At 45.3% G+C, this 20,307-nt stretch overlaps 1 protein-coding gene across 1 annotated transcript in view; it reads left to right on the top strand.

Annotated features, from left to right (window-relative positions):
• The window catches only part of CCND2 (cyclin D2), a 35,618-nt gene that overhangs the window by 2,679 nt on the left and 12,632 nt on the right, over nucleotides 1-20,307 (top strand). Inside the window, exons 2-3 of the mRNA XM_010575334.1 lie at nucleotides 1,840-1,999; nucleotides 12,831-12,961. Coding sequence (XP_010573636.1) covers nucleotides 1,840-1,999; nucleotides 12,831-12,961 — 291 coding nt within the window. The remainder of the gene's footprint in view (nucleotides 1-1,839; nucleotides 2,000-12,830; nucleotides 12,962-20,307) is intronic.

A 20,307-nucleotide genomic window follows, 5' to 3' on the forward strand; every position in this document is an offset into this window, starting at 1 on the left:
GAGGTGAAAATTCGGCTGGGTTGCGCGAGGCCCTGTCTTGGGAGAGTTCGAGCTCGAGTCGGGGCATAAGGGAAAGCAGAAGCAAAAAGAATCGCAAGTTGTTTCGGGGAATAACTTAATATTTGCAAAGCGCTTCGCGGTACGGAGCACGAGGCAAGTATTTCAGCCTCGCGGCGAGGCCCACCTTCCGTCAGGTAGCTCTGTTCTCGCAGGTCCCGGTGAATGCGCCTAGCCAGCCGAATCCAGGGAGGATTTCTCCTGCAAATGGCAGGGGGAAGGCGCTGGGAATTCTCCCCTGGGAAGAGGTCAGGAGCTCACGCTTCAGCAGAGAGCTTTGCGGTACAAACCCCTGCCGTGGCCGTCCCAGACGTGGGGTGTCCCGCTGGCCGTACGGGCTGTCAGGGGAAGTGCCACGGCCCCCGGGCGAGAAGACGTGGAACGACGCGCCTACCTTTTGGTGCCACGTGGATTTAAGCACGTGTTTTTAAGTGCCTCCCTGTGTTCGGTCCTCTGGATGAAGTGCTCTTCTGTATCAAAATCTGTAGTGTTAGTAATGTGGGGAAGGTCAGGCCTTGGTTAACGTAATTGCCAGTACATTCAAACATTTTCCAGGTTTTCTTGAGAAAGAAGAAACACCCCCCGCTGGTTTCTGGGGCCTTTTACATACGTGCATGTGAGATTTTTCAAGCTATGGAGGGCTCTGTCATAATCCAGTAGGAATGTCTGTAGGAAAGTAACGTGCTGTTAAAGCGGGCATCTATTCAGAGAAACGACTGCAGAAATGGCATTGTGGGGTCCATGTTTATGGTTTCTCAGCAACGCTGGTTGACGTCTCCTCGGCTGCAAAATTAAAGGACTTTTTTTCGACTTGCCAGCTCTACAAGCTTAGCTGGGGCTCCCCGCCACGCTGGGCTCCATCAGGCTCACGCATCATCAGGACTCGAATCAGTGCATGGAATTTAGTTAATAGCTAATAGTTGATGCATGAGACAGAAACGAGTCCAAGGCCTGAGCTTTGCTCGCTCTGCGGGGCACTGTAAGGTACTCAAGACTTATTTTAAATGTTGAAGCATGCAGGTCTAGCCCTGCTTGAACCGTGTGGCTGGTTCTGTTGATGAGGTACCATTTCTACATGTAATCACGTTGCAGGGAATGGCGAGTAGTTACATACGCGCCCGAGCTTTCCTTTGATTTCACTGGGAGTTTTGGGCATGCAAAGAATGTGGGAATGGATCCTACGTGATTTATTTGCCGATAATTTGCACAGACTAATTCTTGGCTGTGTTACGTGCATTTCCTTTCTGCAAAGCCTGTCTTGGAGTAGTTTAAGCACCATCAAATCTATCTGCAAGAGCTTTTGAATACAGTTTTGGGAGGGAATGCCATCAAGCTAACTTCCCCACTTGTGAAAAAAAGAATGTATATCTAGGTTATTTTTGTGCATGGTTATCCCTAGGGCTTTAAATGGCTATAAAGTAAGGACTATAGCCATTTAAAAGAAGTTACTAGGAAAGGACCACAGTGACCTTGGCAATATCTAATTGCAGGCTAAACTTTCTGGGTGGGCATTCAGCACTGGATACAAAAAAAGTAAAATCTTGGCAGGAGCTGCCAGGTCTCATTATTTTCAGTAGAGCTTGACATTTCCAGTGTTTAAAAAGAAAAAAGAATAAAAAGAATAAAGTCAACAACTTCAAAGCAGTAGGGGCATACGGAAAAAAATGTTTGAGCAAAACCAATTTAGCAGCGATATAATTACAATCAGAGAAATGAGCGAAGTGGGTTTTTTTCAGGCTTGCTTATGCCTTTTCCTTTCTTCCCTCCCTGTCCCCCCTGCAGGAATGGGAGCTGGTGGTGCTGGGGAAGTTGAAGTGGAACCTCGCAGCCGTCACCCCACACGATTTCATTGAACACATCCTAAGGAAGTTGCCTCTACCTAAAGACAAACTGCTTTTGATCCGGAAGCATGCACAAACGTTCATTGCCCTTTGTGCCACAGGTAGGCCAAGGTGCTCTGGGTGCTCCTGCTGCTTGTCGTGTGGTTGAAAGGGCAGATTAGTCACTGGTGGTACGAAGGCTTTTCACCGCCTCCATCCTTACGTGATGCAGGAAGAGCGGCTGAAGAGCAGCTCAAGCGGGTGGGACTCTTTGCAAAAGGCATCGTGAATCAGGCCCCGAAACTGCATATAAATGGAATTCTGGCAGTCGGGAGCTGTAGTGCAGTTGCAGTCCTGCGCTTCCTAACGCATGCGGTGCTTTTGCAGTGAAGTCAGTAAGATGGGATTAGACCATACGATTTTCTGCTTTGCCCGTTCACAAAGTTTTTTTTTAAGGGCCGCAGATAGTTTGTAAGGACAGATGTGGGACAGCCAAAATAGTAGAAGCTGTTATGGCACATTAGCCCAAAATGCATTGGGCTAACGCATTAGATTAATGTGTTTGTAAATTTTTCATTAACTGGACACTGTCCAGATAAAAGGTAAAAATTGTATTTTAGCGTGTACGTGATATTACCACATCACTGAAGCAGAGGGACTGACAATTTAAGAAGTAATGACTTCTTTTTTAAACATTTGGGTTCTTTCCCTAACTTCACTCCAAGAAAGCAGTGAAACTAGTCTGTCTCATAGGGAAACGTTACACTCCCCTTTTGTCGTATGTTTGGCTGAATACAGTTTCTGAAGATTTAGATGAGAATAATTGCTTCTGTGGAAGAGAGGCTTTTAATTTATACCTGTCTGCAAAACACTGTTTGGGTTTTTTTGTTGTTGTTGTCTTTTTTTTTTCCCAGTGACTTTTAGAAAATAAGCGTACTCTGATTTTCATCCCAAGGATTAATAGTTAAACCACTTCTTAGAAGCTAGACTTGGAACAGATAAACAGCATGCAGTGTTTTCCAGGGTTATTATCAAGTAGTATATGGCTCAATGTTTGAATTCACTAAAGTTGGACATACCTTGTCCTTTGTGATAGGAACTGTTCTGCCTGGGTGTTTGCAGAGGGGGAAGGAAGATGGGGTGCATCTTTTGGGTATGAATGTCTGCTGCTGTGCCTGCTTCTCGGTATTTGAGATGTAGTGACTGCTTTTACAATATAGGCCAGTTTTTGCTACCTCAGTTGATCTGTTTTAGAGAATCTTATATGGGCTGGGTTAGGGTAAGTGACTTTTTGGTTACCAAGATGCTTTCCCTTCTTTTCCCACTGCTGCGTGATCCTTTTCAGGCAAAAGACCACAGGACTCGGTAGAAATATTGCTCAAAGTCTGCAGGATTGCTCTTGGTAATTAATCAGACATTTCTGGACTAATTAGCTTTTTACTTTAGGGTTAATCTGTTACATCAGCTTTGCCTGCTTTCTTTGTCTTCGCCCCTTACCCAGGATTCATTCATGCTGCCCTTTTTCTTCTGAAAAAAGATGGTCTTACCCATGGACACTTCTCTGGATCCTAACAACACCATCAGCCATCAACCTCCAGCATACCTGGATGTTGTCTTCCAAACCAGATCAATCTTCTCTCTCTTTGCTTTCACATCCTACAACAGTGTTTTGGTTGGTTTTGTTTTATCCAAGAGGACATTTTCTTGAGTGACATAGATTTCTTTATGATTTAACTTTTCAAATTCTGGTTTGTAATCCTTTGCCCTTAGAAGTTTTCTATATAACCAAACCATTGCAGGCTTGTGGACCATGAAGGAGTTTCCAAAGTCCACGGCTTCTTTCCACTCTTTCTCCATGAATTCTTCGATGGTTAGCTCCATGCTTTACTAGTCCATTTACTGAGATCCAGACCAGCATCCCCTTTCCCACCCTTAGCCCAGTCATGCACTTCTCTCATGTGCTTCCCTGTGTGATCTACTTCTCATGTTGTATGTCTCCAATGGGTGAACCGAAGTCCTTCACCTAGTGTTTAAAGAGGCAACAAGTCAGTTTCTTTTCTTGCAAGTGAAAGACATAATTGACTGTGTACAGAGCTTCCCAAAAGACAGGGCTGGCTGTAGATTTTCTTTTCTTCTCATCCCATTTTCCACAAACCACTGTGTTGGCATTTAGTTTTGAGAAGGACCCACAACCCCTCGCAGTTTCAAAAGCAAAGATCTTACCCAAGCACTCATTCCCAGTTTTCTACCTCATTCCCAGTTTACTAGCAAGCTACTACCCCCATTTGCATTACAGAAATGTTGTTGCTGCTGTATTTCCCTTTCACTGCCACTCTTCTCAAAGTCATTCTTACCCTGCTCAGTGAAGAAAAGCCCCTTCTCTTCAGACTTCCTTCCAGATCCAGTTGTCATTTCCTTTTCTTGTCCTATTTGTTGCAAAGCTCTCATCGGCCGCCGTGTTTCTTCTTTCCCTTTCTCCCTCAAAGCTTCTGCTCTCTGCCAGCTGGGGTTAAGCCTGGTGTTTCATTTCCCCATTTGCCTTCTTTCAGCAATATGACCTCCTTTGACATGTGGCCGCCTCTTCCCTTGCTCCCTCCATGCATGTTTTTAGCCCAGTTTTGACTCTTCACTGTCACCAGACCTGACCTCGCTGGCTGGCTAATGGCTCTGGTCTGGAGTACAGCAATGAATCTCTTTTTATTTCCAGATTCATCTCAGTGCAGCTTTCTCTGCTCTCAAGTACTTTTTCTTCTTCTTTAGTGTATCATGCAAAATCTGGCGCATTTTGAACTTTTTTCCTCTAGCCTGAGTTCTTCACCAGCTGCTCCGTTTTAATTTACCAGCAAAAGCGTTATACCAGAAATTCCCAAGTGTTCTCTGCCTTTACAAAGCCGGCTGTGATCTCGGTCCTGCAATACTTTGTGTCAGCAAACTGGGAAGGAAGCAACCATTAACAGTTCTGGATGTTGTGCTGGATGTGTAGTATCACTTTGATATTAATCTCTAGTCTCCTTTCCATTTGAACATTACGCAAAAGGAGATGATACTCAGTTCTTTTGTATATTCCTCTCAGTCATGTTTTATCATTTTGGCGCTCACTCTCTTTCTCTGCCTTTATTTTGAGCCCAGTTTCTGAAACAAGCTGTGTGGATATATAGCCGTGGCCTCTCCCCAGTCCTTGCGGTGATTAATGATTCACATGAGCATGACTGAAACTGGAACGTATCCCTCTTTGCCCTTGGTCCCATCTGAACATATGGCTGCTGAACAAGACAGAAGCTTACTCCCTGAATAAAGTTTCTCTTTCCCTTGCCCTGCACTTGCAACGCTTTCAGGAGCCTCCTTCTCTACTGGAAGGGCCAAAAGTAACGTCCACCCACAGCACGTCCCTGGTTGTGCTGCCAGCGCCGTGGCCATGCAAACAGGATACTGTCATTAAGCGAGAGCTTGGGCTGTTGGGTGGGAATTGCCTATGCATAGACCAGCTTTCTTCAAGCTGCCTCGCTCTCTGCGCAGTAAGAGCATATAGATTGACATGCACTGGCATAGCCTAGCTTGTCATGATGTCATTTGTTTTCTCATCCCACTGGTGGCTCCCTGTGCAAGCTAAAATCTCCTTCAGGAGTATTCTGAATTTTAAAGGCACTAAGAGGCTGCACGTGGAGCCCTTGTCCTTACAATATAGCTTGGCAAAATTGATCCTTACTGCTTTTTCAGCATGGGAGGATCCTCTTAACCTGTGAGCCCAATGGAGATCGTCCTTCTTTTGCTCTCTGGGATTGCGTCGCTCTGCTGCTCTGACCCCACCTCCATCTGTTCGTTGCTTTGCACCCTTCATTCCTCCTCTTGTCTCTTCACACAGCGCTCCACAGTTTGGAAATGTTTTCTCAGGGACTGGTGCAGGATACCCCTTTTTATCTCAGTGCCTGTAAGGGAGTGGGTTTTGGGGGAGGACAGGCTGTGCAAGTCAGGCTTTCAGAAAGAGGAGCTCTGCGTCTCTGAACACAGGCTGTAACGGAGAGACTAATCTCAGTGAGGAGGTTTTTGGTGTTTTATTTAAGTGGCATGCAAAACTTGGAAGCAAAAGCTTTGCAGACTTGCAGAGACAGAAGGCGACTTGTGTAGATCCCTAGACTCAGCCCTTTGCATGGTCTCTTCTGTGCTTCAGCTGAGTCCTATGGCAGGTGAGATGTTCTTGTGATGGATACAATGCAGCATCTCATAGACTGGTGGCTTTCAAAGCCTGTGTCTGCAAAGAGGCTAAGAAAGAGGAGGAAAATTTCAGCTTTAAGTCAGTCTTGTACAGTGTGCCAAACCTCTGCCCACTGTTTCTGGGACATTAATCATCTACATTTGAAAGCTGAGAAGGCTTTTTTTTAAACTTCTGGGCCAAATCCTGGGTCCTTACTCAGACAGAAGTTCTGTGGAAGTCAATGGGAGTGTTGTCTGAGCAAAGACTGCAAGATGAGGCCCACAACCCTAGTAGTGATTTGGAGGGTAACCACACAGAATGCTTTGTAGCACCAAGAGGTATGTTTGGTCCTCAGGACTCCTGCTGGACAAGTCGACTATGCATCCTTCCCCGCTCAGCCAATGTAAGAGTTACTGGGCTCTGTCCTTGCAGAGGATAGAAGTGTGATACGAGTTTTATTCGGGACCTGTTCTTTGCAGAGGGAAAGAAAGACGTCCACAGAGCCTTCGGTGTGTGGATTAATCTCTTAGAAATAAAATCCATGCTGCAAAGTGGCAGTGGTTGCATGAATACTTCTTGCATGACAGAAGAAAGAATAATCCACACAAATTTATTGCCATACAAAAGACAGCTCTTGCTTGTTCCTGGGAGAGGCAGCTCATATCAGTATATTGAGCTTTCCAGCAAAATGAAGCCACAAGAACCACGGAAGCTCCATCAACAAGTAAGCAGGGCCTGGGGAATATTTCCTATTAGCAGAGTCACTCCTTAAACTGTAGGGCCCATCAAATCTGGGAAGATGAGGTGGAAGGAAATGGAGGAAGAGAGCCTTTGCTGATACAAACTGGCATAATTCTAGCACTGCCAGATAAATTGCCCTCCTTCCTACCAGGTGCACATCTGACCTTTAGGTGGTTCAAGCGCTAACATAATCCTGATCCATGGTTAGGCTTCCTTAGTGAAGGTGTAGAACAAGTGAAAATAGTAAGTGCAAACAGTTGTTCAGAAATAGTGTTTATGATCAGCTAATAAGCCTATTATAGTGCATGCTCATATACTTTTACATAGACTGTTCAATGTGTTTCACTGTCTCTACCTCACTTGGATGGTTGTGATGAAGCATTAACAATTGGTAGACCCGTTTGTATAAAGGCCAAATGCTTTTGCCTTACCGTAGCCCAGGAACAGAATTAGGTGTCTGCCCTCCTGCCTACTCAAAGAGTAGAAGCAGGTCTGCATCCTATCTTACTTGACAGTTTTTTGTTTGGTTGTACTTGGTGCTGCCATGCCCTTTTTTGAAGGTTTTGCCTTTAAAAGCAGAAATAGTTAACATGGGGAAAAATTGCAGTGTCTTGTAGAAATAGGAGAGCAAGAGAAAAAAATGGCCAATGCAGTTAAAACCAACAGTGTTTGAAAAAAAGGTAGCACACTGACGCTGGAATTGCGTTTGGATCAAAACGGGCAAGAATTAAATTCACTACTTGCATTGTTTCCCTTAGACCTTTATTTTAAACTTAGCTGGTTAAATATAGATCCATGCTTGTCTTCATAGTACAGTCATTGGCTGAGTAAAGTTTGAGGCTGGGTGAAATTTGACCATTATCTATATTGTTTTATAAACTGGTATTGATGACTGTCATGATTCTGTTCTCCTGATGGAGGTAACAGTCCTTTTATTTTTTCCTGAGAAGCATTACCTTCCTCAAGACAGCAGTTTCCAATTCTGCATTTGCAGCTCTGAAAATAAACCTCTATCAAATTATAGAGATGAAAACTGGCTGTTAAAAAACCAGCCAGCGGCCAGAGCAGAAACAGGGGTCATTGTAAGAAGGTAGAGTTCCCACCTGGCTTTGGCACACCAAGCACGTTCAGCCTGGATATTTGTCAGTGCTCTTTTCCTTCCGGCAGTTTTCATTTATTGGCTGCGAGTTAGGGCTTCCCCTTGCAGGACCTCTCTGGGTTCCTGCCTCCGGTTCCCTCCTGCTTTAGACTGACTGTCAACCTTGCATTTCCCTGGCTCGGAGGTAGTGCAGTCCACTGGATCAGGAGAGAGCCCAGCAAAACAGCTCGGCTGCGGTGCGCAGGGTCCTAGAACCTGGCCACCCGTGACGTGTGCCGCACCGGCAGAAAAACGTCCTTGGCACATGCATGCCGAGGTTCATGCCCTGGCTGTGTGAGCTCCAGTCTGCAAGCAGGGTGCGGATTCAGGGTATCCTGAATTTGTTTGATGACCCCGGCTGGCTCGTCCAGAGGTGGCTGTGTTTCAAAGGGCACTGTTTCTTGTGTCGGCTTTGTTTGTTCCCAACACTGAAGTCAGTGGGGTTGTGCACGGTTGGTCCCTCGTTTTTAACATCCTGTAGGAAAAAGGTGATACCGAAATGGGGATGGGATGGTTTCCAGTGTCTGTTGCCTGGGAATAGAAGGTAAAACAGGTCTTGCTTTCTAACAGCCCAGTATCTTCCCTTGAAATGTTCATATGCTCAGATTCTTGTAGACTACACGTTATTGCACTACTCCTCTGACTTTTAACAAGACTCTTTTGTACTTTCCCATGGAACTGCATAACTCACAACAAAGTTAGTCAGAGCCATGCCTTCGGTGCAGGCTCTGGGTGCCCATTAACCAAGGTTGCACTTAGGTCTGAAAGAAGGATTTAGCCCATAGCCTTGCTTCAGGTGTCCAGTAAGAAGGGCTTTTTAGAAGATTCCCTCCGTAATTCAAGGTTCATCATCTCCAACAAGAATTTAAAGTAAAAGCGTATATTTCAGCTTCACAAGTTTAGGTTCTCCTGCTCCCCCTTTTATTTTGATTTTATTTTAAATCTCAGGGCAAGCTTTTGACTTAAGTCTGTAGGCAGTTTTACCTGGGTGAACACTGAGTGAGGATGGCGGGACTTGGCTTGTTGTCACAAGTGAAGCGGGGATAGAGGTTTATAATTGAAAATAACGTGTAAAAAGCTTGTTTTGAATTTCTCAATGGAATGTAAGGGACTCGGAGGGGGGTTCTGCATCCCCTCAGATACGGTACTTAATATTTATGCTTTCATTGCACCTTGACAAACATTTCACGTAGTTATTGCTTTGCTTGAATATGGAAATATGTTAATTACGGCCTTTATTCCACTGCCTGCTCTTTTCCTCAGCCTTTTCTATTCAACCCTCTAGGTGGCCCAGCACAATGTGGCTTCTTTTCTTTCAATGAGCTCTTTCCACACTAATAGGGTCCAGGGTGATGTGGAGAACCATGTGCACAAAATTGGTGCACCACCCCCCATCCCTTTGTGGGCATGTCAGGTTAAATTCATATCAGCAGGAGGGTCACTGCCATGATTTTCAATAGCGCGAGATGAGGTGATGACTTCAGACAATGGTGCCACACTCTCCAGTTGGAGACACTTGCCTCACCAGTTGCAGTAGTTAATTAATATGCTAAAAATAGAAGCCAGTGATACAAATCGCTGCCTGTTGTACAACAAAGACTGGGCATGTGTAGCTTTGATAGCCAAGTTTATGGTGCTTGTTATGGAGGGAAGTTAGTTTAGAGCTAGAGGCAATGTAAGACTTTCTGGATGCTGAGCTTTAGTCACTCTGGGCCTCTGGCCATTCGCTCGCTGTCTCATTTGCATTATGAATGACATTAAGGGAACTAACAAGGTTATTGGGCATAGAAATGTTCTCATGTGACCCCACGTGGAAGCAGACCTACAGCAGTGCTAGTTGGCAGGGGCACTGTGGCTCTTTATTCAGCTTCCTAGGAAGACTGTTTCTGGGAGTAGATATAAAATCAACCACGAGAAAACCGGTGTTCAGATAATGTGAAGGTCCTGATGCAAGCCCCTAGGAAGCAAGGAAGTTCAGAGGGCAGGCTGGAGCTGGGTGCTTCACGCTGTGCCTGGCCGGAGCTGAGCATGGAGTGCAAGACATGGGAGCTCCCTGTTGCTTGGGTCTCGCCACCAGCCGCTCGGGGCTGGGTGAAGCTGCTCTGTGGGGGCTCAGTGACCACGCGTGAGGGTATGCGTCCATCCGGGCCTCCGAGTGCATCCATTTTTCCCTGCTGCTGGCTCAAAAGATGGGTGGGAGGGGGTGGGTTTTTGTTCTCACCCACTGCATCATAGCTTCCATAGGGACTGTCCAAATGCCAGTAGAGTTTGAGAGGTTTCACATCATCTTTTTACTACACCTTCCCCAAAACTTGAGACAAGGAGGGGTAAATTACGGAAAGTCCATTGCCACCTGTAGTTCCCATGCATAACTAGGAGACAGTTTGGTAAGTCCAAAGATTTAAATGCGGGAGTCACATCCTAACTTAGGGCCACGTTGGCCAAGTGCAGCCCAATTCACACCAGTGCAGGCACACGGGATTCACAAACCCAGGCAAATGCAGCGTGTATAAGAGGAGAAACAGACTCGTGGAGATGTAGCCTTTAATTTACCCATTTTCTAAAGAAATTAGTGGGATTGCTGATGAATCGCTCTATGTAGATGACAGCACATTTGGGGAATGCTAGGTCTCTTCCATAAATGTTTGAACATTCTTAAATTTTATAGACATTTGTTCTTTGCTCTGTGGACCAGGAGGAGACTCTGGACAGTCACGCAAGCACATTAACATTTGCGACCTTTATAAAAAACTCTTGTTACTGGAGTCCTTTAACCATTCCTGCTTTTCATGTTGGACTTTGTAAACTCGTGGCCCAGCGATCACACTTCTTCCATGGAGCCACTAGCTACCAGGTCAACCCACAGGAATGAGCTACTGCAGCAGTCACCCAGAGCTGAGTCCTAGGGCCCTGTCAGTAGTAACAAGTAAGAAGAGAGGCAAAACGGTGTAAAACGAGGGCCATTTCGAGGGCTTAAAATCTCACTGTATTTATGACCTGCTCTCGAGGTCTGGCCCGATGATAAGCGCAACCACAGGCTGAGGCACTGGGGATAGGGTGGGCTCTGTGGGCAGGGTGTGTGCTGTGTGTAGGTACCTGTATTTATTTTCCCTGCTCATCTATTTACAGGCTGGATGGGGCTAGCCCTTGCATGCGTGTGTATAAATCCATGTGAGGTAAATGAAAGCGATTTTGATTATGAAGGTGCAACTCTTGTTACCTCGACATTGTGTTGAGATCAGCATCCTCAGGGCTGCCCTCATAAGTAGGAGTCGAGGCTCTCCTGTTGACTCACTCATTAGTGGGGGCAATATAACTTAATTTCCAAGATCATTGGCTTTCCTATGTACAGTGGGTTCTTACTATTATAACAGTGCATAATTATTATTTTTATAGTAATGGCAGTCCATATTCATTGCTTCAGTTGGTGGGAATTTGCTCCTTTGGAAGTGGTTTCTCAGAGTGTGATGTCTGCTGAGCAACCCTGGTAGGAAGGACAGTGGGCTTCAGCAGCATGCAATGGTGGGCTTGCAGGTGGTCACCTCCTGGTGCCTTTGTGAAACAGATAAATCCATGACAGGGTTTCAGCTCTTCCTTGTCTCTCCCCACTCCTAACATTCTCCCTCCAGTCCGTCTGGATGAACATTATGACCTGACTCCCATTCTTACATGACTGCTTTATTCCTCGTGGGTCCCAGGGACATATTCCAGCCTGAAGAACATGCTGTCTCCACAGCTATTGCAGTATCTGCCAGCTCAGAGTCTGGGAGGCTGAGAACAACTCTCCATGTGTCTAAAACCTGAGCGGTTACGCAGACATCAACAGAGTTACAGAATTTGTGCTAGCTGAACAGAGAGGACTTGGGATCTGCCCTTAACAGAAGGGCGGTTTTCTGTAACAATCTGTTTCTGTAAATAGACTGAATATATTGATTGTGGTTTATTTCATATTAAGTATTACTCGTGTTTCCTCTTCCTTCTTCTCCAGTCCTCCCAACTGAAAACTGGTAGAAAAGGGTTTGTTAATGGGTTATTGTTGAACCAAAGAACTTGCAAACCAAGTTTCATTTTAGGAAGATATCAGTAACCTAGAAGATCTCCTGGAAATGGTATTTAGTAAGACATGCCAATATACCAGTGCCTATGGCAGTGTCATAAACCATAAAATCATCTTATAAAGGTCATAAGAACATTTAGTTTTATTTTCATTTCTCTCCCGATCACCACAGATGTGTGAGAAGAAGTTTGAAATGTATTTTCAACTCGTTTATTAAGAAATAGTAGTAATGGCAACTGTGATCTTTGTTTTTTCTTTGATTATGTAGCTATGGGCTATAAGTGTTCTCACTTCCTAATTGCAAAGGTGGTAAAGATGAACCATTAATTAAAATCTCTTTCCCGGACAGGTCTTTTAAGTGCTCGAGTTAATTAGGTCTTTTAAAATTGACATGACTACAAATCCCAGTTTGGTCCTTTGTGATACCTTATTCCAGTTAGTTTTCTGGTTGTACAGAGAGCTCTAATGTGACCAAGACCCAGATTTCTGACATAAACTACAGAAAGCCTCCTTCTTCTCTTTCCTTTTCTTTAAAACTAAGGAAAGACTATTAAAAATTGTCCAGGTTTACTTTATGCTTCAGTGAGAATAAAAGACCGAACCACATTTCCATTTTAATTTGCAGATCTGTTACCCCTCCTTTGACTGCTTGTGATGAGCAGTGTGACTAATGAGCTCCGCCAGACCAAAAAGAGTGGCACTTTTCCCTTTCTTCTACTTCCCCATTTTTTATTCTTGGGTGTGGTTTTTTTATGTTGCTTGCCTCTGATGTTTTGCAGCTTTTCTGGTCTGGGCTTGGACTAATTCCCAGATCTGTTCTTGCAGATTTTAACTTTGCCATGTACCCACCATCAATGATAGCAACTGGAAGTGTGGGAGCAGCCATCTGTGGCCTTCAGCTCGATGATGGGGATAGCCTCACGGACCTCCTGGCCAAGATTACAAACACAGATGTGGTGAGTGTCCTGCATTCCTCTTCTCCTTTCACTTCTGAGGGCGTGGTGGAGAACCGGGCCATCAAACCTGGCCTGATCTGAAAGCCCAAGCAGAGTGAAGGAAGGGGGTGCTCCCAGAGTGAATGGGTTGCAGGCGTGTGCCCAACACCTTGGTTGCGGTGCTTTGAATGTCCAAAGCTCCTTGGCCTCCTGGGATCAGTTTTCATTCATGCTTTGTTCAGCAGCTTGGTGGGGAGAGCCTGCTCTGCCCACCCTGGCTGATGGTCAGGCGTGCTATGGTGGGGAGCCGCCTTGGGTATCACCCTGGGCGATGGGGCGAGCAGGCAGACAGCATCCCCAGGGGCATAAGGTAAACCACTGTGTGCGCCGGTCCTCTATTCGCAACCTTGAAACTGCTCTTCTGGTTTGAAGGAAGTGAATAATGAGCTAATCCTCTGGTGCTGGCACAGTGTGAGGCAGGTGTAACCCAGGCTGTCTGGATTTTTGTCTGTAACTTCACTAAGCTTACCCCATGAAGGTCATTTCTTGGCTTGTCAGAAAGTCCTGTCATCAGTAGGAGAGGTGAATCTGATGGCATTTCAGTGGTGCTCAAACTCACTCAAAAGTGAGTTTTCTGGTCTGGGGTCAGCTTCTAGAGGAGACATCAGAAAAACCCAAACCTGACAGCTCTGCGTGGCAGTCTCAGCAGAAAGCTGGGAGGAATGAAAGGAGCACTCGGGGTGCCTTCCCCCGTGGGGTGGTCCCTCTCCCGCTGTGCCCGTGTGTCGGTGGGACACTGCGGGGAGACCTTATGCTCCTGCAAATCCAAACTGCTTTGTCTGTGGATAAACAGGGGTTCCATCTCTTGCGAAGCTGACGTGTTTTGCTGTGATGAAGTTCACTCAAAAGGAAAGAAAATGAGCGAGGCTTTCTGAAATGCAGGCCACTAATCAGAGAATGCTTTTTTTACCATAGAAATATCAGTTTCCAATGCGTCATCCTTAACATGGGCTAACTGTAAAACTTTTTATTGCTTTTACTTTGCAGAGTAAATACACTGTGCAATTATTAGATCTATGGTAACATTGTCAAGAGAATGTTTGGTTTTTGTCCAGCGAATATTCTGCGTTTTGGTTAAAAAGGAATAGTCCAGTTTAACAAAAAGGGAAGAATGTTTTGCTATTTCTTTTTTCTTTCAATCAGATTTATCCTAATTTTCCAGTGCAGTTCTGGGGCTTCCCATTTCTTTTGATTGGAACTGGGCTTTGCGCAGAAAAAGGAACATTTCCAGTTTTGAATGCTTATAATGTAAATCAAGTAGCTGCAAAAATTTGACATAGATTTATTTCAGTGGAAATGAAAATTTTATACAGGTAGTTCCTCTTTTATGTCTGTTTTATAAGTGTGGAGAAACAGAGTGGTGATACATTACAGTAAGCAGCAGAAGCGTGCAAGAAGAAGAATCCGATACAACAATTCGGACTGCATGGCCTGGACCAAGTATTGCACAAAGCTTATATGTACAGTTGTTAGATTTAGACTGGGTAAATCCATTAAGTTTACTTCATTTATGTGGCTAACAAGAATTATCTGTTACTGGTGCTGATATTGGCAGTTACTGACCAAATGACATTTTCTCCTTGGATGGTTGTCTGACTGGATGTAACATGATGAGTTTTGGATGCTGCATCCAGCAAATGTCTGGGAGGACTCTTAAGACAAGTGGGCAGATGTGAGAAGGACATGAGAAACCAGGCGGAGGAAGATGAGGATTTAGAGAGAGGCTAACATCTTGTTAGGAAAGGTGCTGTCTTCAGCCAAGGTTGTGAATATCCACAGAATAAAGAAAACGGTGCTAGCCACTAAGAGCTTCTTGTATAACTCCATGTCTTTAACTCCATGGAGTGTCTGAAAGGTTGGTGCCCTACCGCTGTGATTTTCCTTGTGATATGATAGAATCATAGACTGGAATCACAGAATAATTTGGATTGGAAGGGACCTTAAAAGATCATCTGGTTCCAAGCCCCCTGCCATGGGCAGGGACACCTTCCACTAGACCAGGTTGCTCAAAGCCCCATCCAACCTGGCCTTGAACACTTCCAGGGATGGGGCATCCACAACCTCTCTGTGCAACCTGTTCCAGTAAATAATTTCTTCCTTACATCTAATCTAATCTACCCTCATTCAGTTTAAAGCCATTACCCCTTGTGCTATCACTACATGCCCTTGAAAAGGTGCCTTTCTGGCTTTCTTGCAAGGCCCCCTTTAGGTACTGGAAGGCTGCTATAAGGTCTCCCTGGAGCCTTCTCTTCTGCAGGCTGAACAACCCCAACTCTCTCAGCCTGTCCTCATAGCGAAGGTGCTCCAGCCCTCTGATCATCTTTGTGGCTCTCCTCTGGACTTGCTCAAGCAGGTCCATGTCCTTCTTACGTTGGGGACCCCACAGCTGAAAACAGTACTCCAGGTGGGGTCTCATGAGAGCAGAGTAGAGGGGGAGAATCACCTCCCTTGACCCGCTGGTCATGCTTCTTTTGATGCAGCCCAGGATATGGCTTTCTGGGCTGCAAGCACACATTGCTGGGTCATGTTGAGCTTTTTGTCAACCAACACCCCCAAGTCCTTCTCAGGGCTGCTCTCCACTCATCACCTAGCCCGTATTTGTGCTTGGGATTGCCCTGACGCATGTGCAGGACCTTGCACTTGGCCTTGTTGCAAACCTCATGAAGTTCACGGGCCCACCTCTCAAGCCTGTCATGGTCTCTCAGGATGGCATCCCTTCCCTCCAGCATGTCGACCGCACCACACAGCTTGGTGTCATTGGCAAACTTGCTGAGGGTGCACTCGATCCCACTGTCCATGTCGCCAGCAAAGGTGTTAAACAAAGATGTTAAACAGATGATGGTGCCAGATGAAGTTGTTCCTGCTTGGCTGCTGCTCGTTTTCATGCTTGTATTTGCTCATGTATGCCCACACAATTGTTCATATTCTTGTGTTTCAAACCCATCCTGGAACTGATCCAGCTTAAAGAAGGGGGAAAGGACCACTTGTTGTTTCAGAGTTGAGGGGTCAGGGGAGCTTGCTTGGTTTCAAAGCCGGATCAGTTCACTGATAGATTTCTAAGAACAGCCTCACAAACAGCTGGGAGAGCTGAGCACTGTAGCATAGGGCAGGAGATGGGGACAAGAAGAATTTCTGTAACCATCGTTGTCTGTGAGCTTCTTGTACTGCAGCTCTAGAAATTACAGCCTGACGGACCAACTCGGTAGTCAGCAGGACAAGGATAGTGATGGGACCAAGGGAGTGACAGTGTGGGGTGAGGAATGAGAATGGAAATATCCCTTACGGTGCCAGAGGAGGGCCAGGGAGGCTTGCGGAGTGCAGGAGAAGAGAATAATTGGAAAGTTTAGGGGGAGCTTTCACAAGGTTGGTGCCTGTTTCTGCTGCTGTGAAGCCCATCACTGCCCACAGAAATCCCTGGGTAGTCATCTGGAAGTCCTTTTTGAGGACAGAAGCAAGTGGTGTTTGGGTACGACCAAAACCCAGACCTAGAACAGTTACCCTCAGCAGAGCTCACTGCTTTGTCCCTGTGCCATCTGATTAACAGTGCAGTCTTTCCATCGCCAGACCACGTTCCCCATATCAGTAAGCTCCAATTAAACTTCTGATACTGTTTCCACAGTATTGTAGCACTTTTGAAAAGAGAGATGCCAAGGTAGCCCTTGCTGGTGTATTTGTATTTGAGGTGTTTGGTGGCTTTTGATCAACCATGGAGTAGCTGGGTTCTGTCTTTCTGGAGATGGCAGGGCATTGTCCTCTAAGAGCTTCCCTGTGCAGTCACAAGGATCTTTTCCTTTCTTGCTCTTTTTCAGCCTGCACAGGAGGTTTGGGTAGCAATGACAGGATGGTGCTGACGATACTCAGCTCTTAGGTGAGGGCAGGCAAACTCAACACATGGGCCACAAGGGCTACATCCTTGGGACCTTGCAAGATACTTCACTGTGTCTCGATTCCCTGGTCACAGGGAAGAGCATTTCCCTCCCTCACCCGTCACTTCTGCCAGCAAAGAGATTTTGAGCATCCCTTTGATGCAGCCCTCGCTGCAGTAATCTGTTCCTTAGTCACCTTTCAGTTGGGTTATTGCAGTTCGTGCTGCATGGGGTCATGTTCAGAAGGTCCTGCAAGGCTCGATGCAGCTTCTTGCTTGCACCACTGCTCCTCATGGTAGGGATTACACCCATGAATTTTCCTACTGCTCTTCTCTGTGTGGTTTTTTTCGGTTGCTGGCTGGTGCCTTGCTGCTTCACCCGTGAAACCCTGCTTGAATTGGGATCCCAGCTGACTCTTCCCATGCTCAGTCTGCGTACTGGGGATGTTTGTGAAGGCTTGTAGGGACAGAAGAAAAGTCACAGTAGGGTGTCTTTCTTGTGGGATTTTCTTTCTCCTTGGTACAGTAGAGCCCATGTTAATTGACTTTCCGAGCATGTTATACACAATGACATTTGAAGAGGAAATGGCTTTTTTTGCTGTCTTGGGAGTTTTTCTGGATTCTCTTAATTTGATATTTGTTGATATACACTTAAAGCTCATGTTCTTTATTATAGGAGGTATTGAAGGTTTCTCAGGCATCCCAATGCTGCTTAATGTAAGGCCCTTTTGCAGCGTCTTGCAGATTGGACAAACTTTATCTCTCATGCTGAATTTTTCTATCCTGATTGTTTCAGTCTGAAAGAAAATACCTGCCAAAACAGCTTAGTAGCTCTTAAGTAGTTAGAAGAAAAAAAGATGGTTTTTGCATTGAAAATTTCTTCGCTCCTTTTCTTTGAAATTTAGCAGATGGCTTTTTTTGTCAGAAATGTGCTTTTTGCCATCCTGGTGAGAATATTCCCAGATCCGGCTGAGCTTATATGCCTTTGGAAAAAAAAAAATTTAAAAAATCACTCTTCCCAAATAACAAAGAACTCTTAACATTTTACTGGTCACATCTCCTCTCTGAGAGTCTGTTGGCACTGGGTAGAGACAAGCTTTCTTCCTTTGCTCCTGGTCTCAGCCCACAGCAGCACAGACTGCAGAGGAGAGTCCCCTCAGTCTACTCAGTCCCCAAGTCAGAGCACGCTTGGGACAAAAGGAGCTTCTGGATAATTTAATCACCAAAAAAATTAAGTCTTTGCAGAAGTTAGAGGTGCTGTCATTTTTTCAAGATGTTTCCATTGCTGTGGCAGAGGTAGCCTTAACTCAGAGTCTGCTTCCTGCAAGCTTTGAAGTCTTGGCCCAACCAAACATGGCTAGAATTTTTAAGTTGGGCAAAATAGTGTATTTGTCATTAGCCAGCTATTTGGAAATGGGAGAAATATTTTGGTAGAAACTTTCTCCGTGACTTCTGCATTGGAAAAATGCAAAAGGGCCCAGGACTGGAAGCTTGCATCCCACATCTTAAACCTTGAGAGGGAGATAAGTAACTCAAAACAGAATCTTGGAGAAGTACGGGGCAGGCTTAGCAATAGGTAGTAACATCAGCCTCATCTGTAAAGTGTGTTGTTGGAAAAAATGTACTGGCTAGATTGTGTAAGAGTTAGCCCAAGGCTGTGTTAATGAAGAGTAAAGACTATTGTAATATTTTACTCTGGGACTTAATTAAAGTTGAATGAACAGCTTCAGTTCTCTCACTTCCTAATTTCTGGTGCCTGAGAGCTTGTTCGTGCAGTGACACAATTAATTCATCATCACTGTGTGAATGATTTTGTTTCAAAGAGACGGTTAGGGAAGAGGAAGAAATGAGAGCTCCTACGCTTCAGGAGCATCATGCGGTGGAAAAGTGAGGGAACTCACAGAAATTACAGTTCTGCAGAGGAAAAACTTCTTTCCCCCCCCCCCACCTCCTGGTAGCCCACAGGAAATGGCAGAGCTGGGGGAGAATCCTTCCCGACTGGAGGGTCCTGGGGGCTTCTGCTTCTTTTTCTCTTGGTGTGTGTGATTGCTAAGCATGGAGACAGACGATGGGACTTTCTGATTGGCTTTCCAAAAAATGTCACTGTCTGAAGTGAAGCATGAAAAATTTCAGCTTCAAAGTTGCAAGTATATGAAAATAAGAGAATGATAATGAAATCCTGATGCAACTTAACTGCAATGAGCTTTTCTGAACTTTTACTGTTTTGTAATGATAATTTGAGGGTGCTATCTGTTTGCTAGCAAGTAGCAGCATAAACCAGGAAGCTGAAATCAATGGAGTTATTTTAGATTTACACTGGTGTAACTGAGACCGGAGTTTGGCATTTAGTGCTATAATGTTTTTAATGGATGTTTCATTAAGAATTAGACCAAAAATATGTTATTAATAAACAGCATTTAATTTAGAACCCAGCTGTTGGGTAAGCAAACAACCAACACATGAGCGTTTCTTTCAAAAACACTTTGGTGTCAGCTCTCCTTGTGTGAATCCAAAGCAGTGCTCCAGGCTGTAGACGAGATCATACAAGGAATCCTGCCAGTGTCATTCTAGGGGTAACAGTTATTTCTGATAAATAGCTGCCCTGGGCCATTTGGTGAAGGTTGAATCACATTCTGAAGAGACAGTGACAACGAGGCCATGCAAACCTCGGTTTCATTACTCCTTCCACCTATGAAAATAAACACCAGGGAGCTACTCCTGGAGAAGCTGAGAAGCTCAGCAGCCTTATGGGTAGTGAAAGTAGCTCTGCGTGGTATATCTGAATTGCCTTTTCTGATCATTATTTTCCCAAAGAGTCGTTAAGAACTAGTCCCACGCAGCTTCACACAGCTCTGCAGGATGGGGATTGCATGTTCTGATCTATTTTGCTGCCAGAGGGTGGGAACATTTCCTTTGCTGTTGCTTGAAGACAAGAGGAGAGGTTGGTGGGCAAAGAGTTAATAGATGTACTCACAGGAAGCCGCTGAGCTCCCTGTGCATCTCTTGGTGGGTCATTGCAATGGAAAAATAAACAACTCGGGAAGTCAGGAATTTCCATAGCATCCCAGACCAGCACTCCAGTGCACACAGTATCCTGTCCCTGGTGGAGCCAGATGCTTCAGAAGAGGATACAAGCATCCCCGCTGTGTACAATTACGGGATGTGAGGAAGGATAGCTGAATGGGTAGGGCACATTTTAAGACCTTGCAATCAATATTCTGCTTTGCCACAGACCTGTGTTGGGCAAATCTATCTCCTCACCTCCTGGAAGAGCAGCTGTCAGTTCAGTGTGTCAGCTCACTAGCCGTGGGTCTGGAAAATGCCTCCCTGGCCATGCCTGGCAGCGTTGTCGTAAATCATGTGCGGGGCATGCATCCCCTGGCCTGGTTACTGCTTGCATCTCCTTTCAGTCTGTCCTGAGCCCTTCCATTCTCTGGTACCC

The sequence above is a fragment of the Haliaeetus leucocephalus genome, unplaced genomic scaffold, assembly GCF_000737465.1.
Source record: "Haliaeetus leucocephalus isolate CR32 unplaced genomic scaffold, Haliaeetus_leucocephalus-4.0 Scaffold473, whole genome shotgun sequence".
Lineage (NCBI taxonomy): Eukaryota > Metazoa > Chordata > Aves > Accipitriformes > Accipitridae > Haliaeetus > Haliaeetus leucocephalus.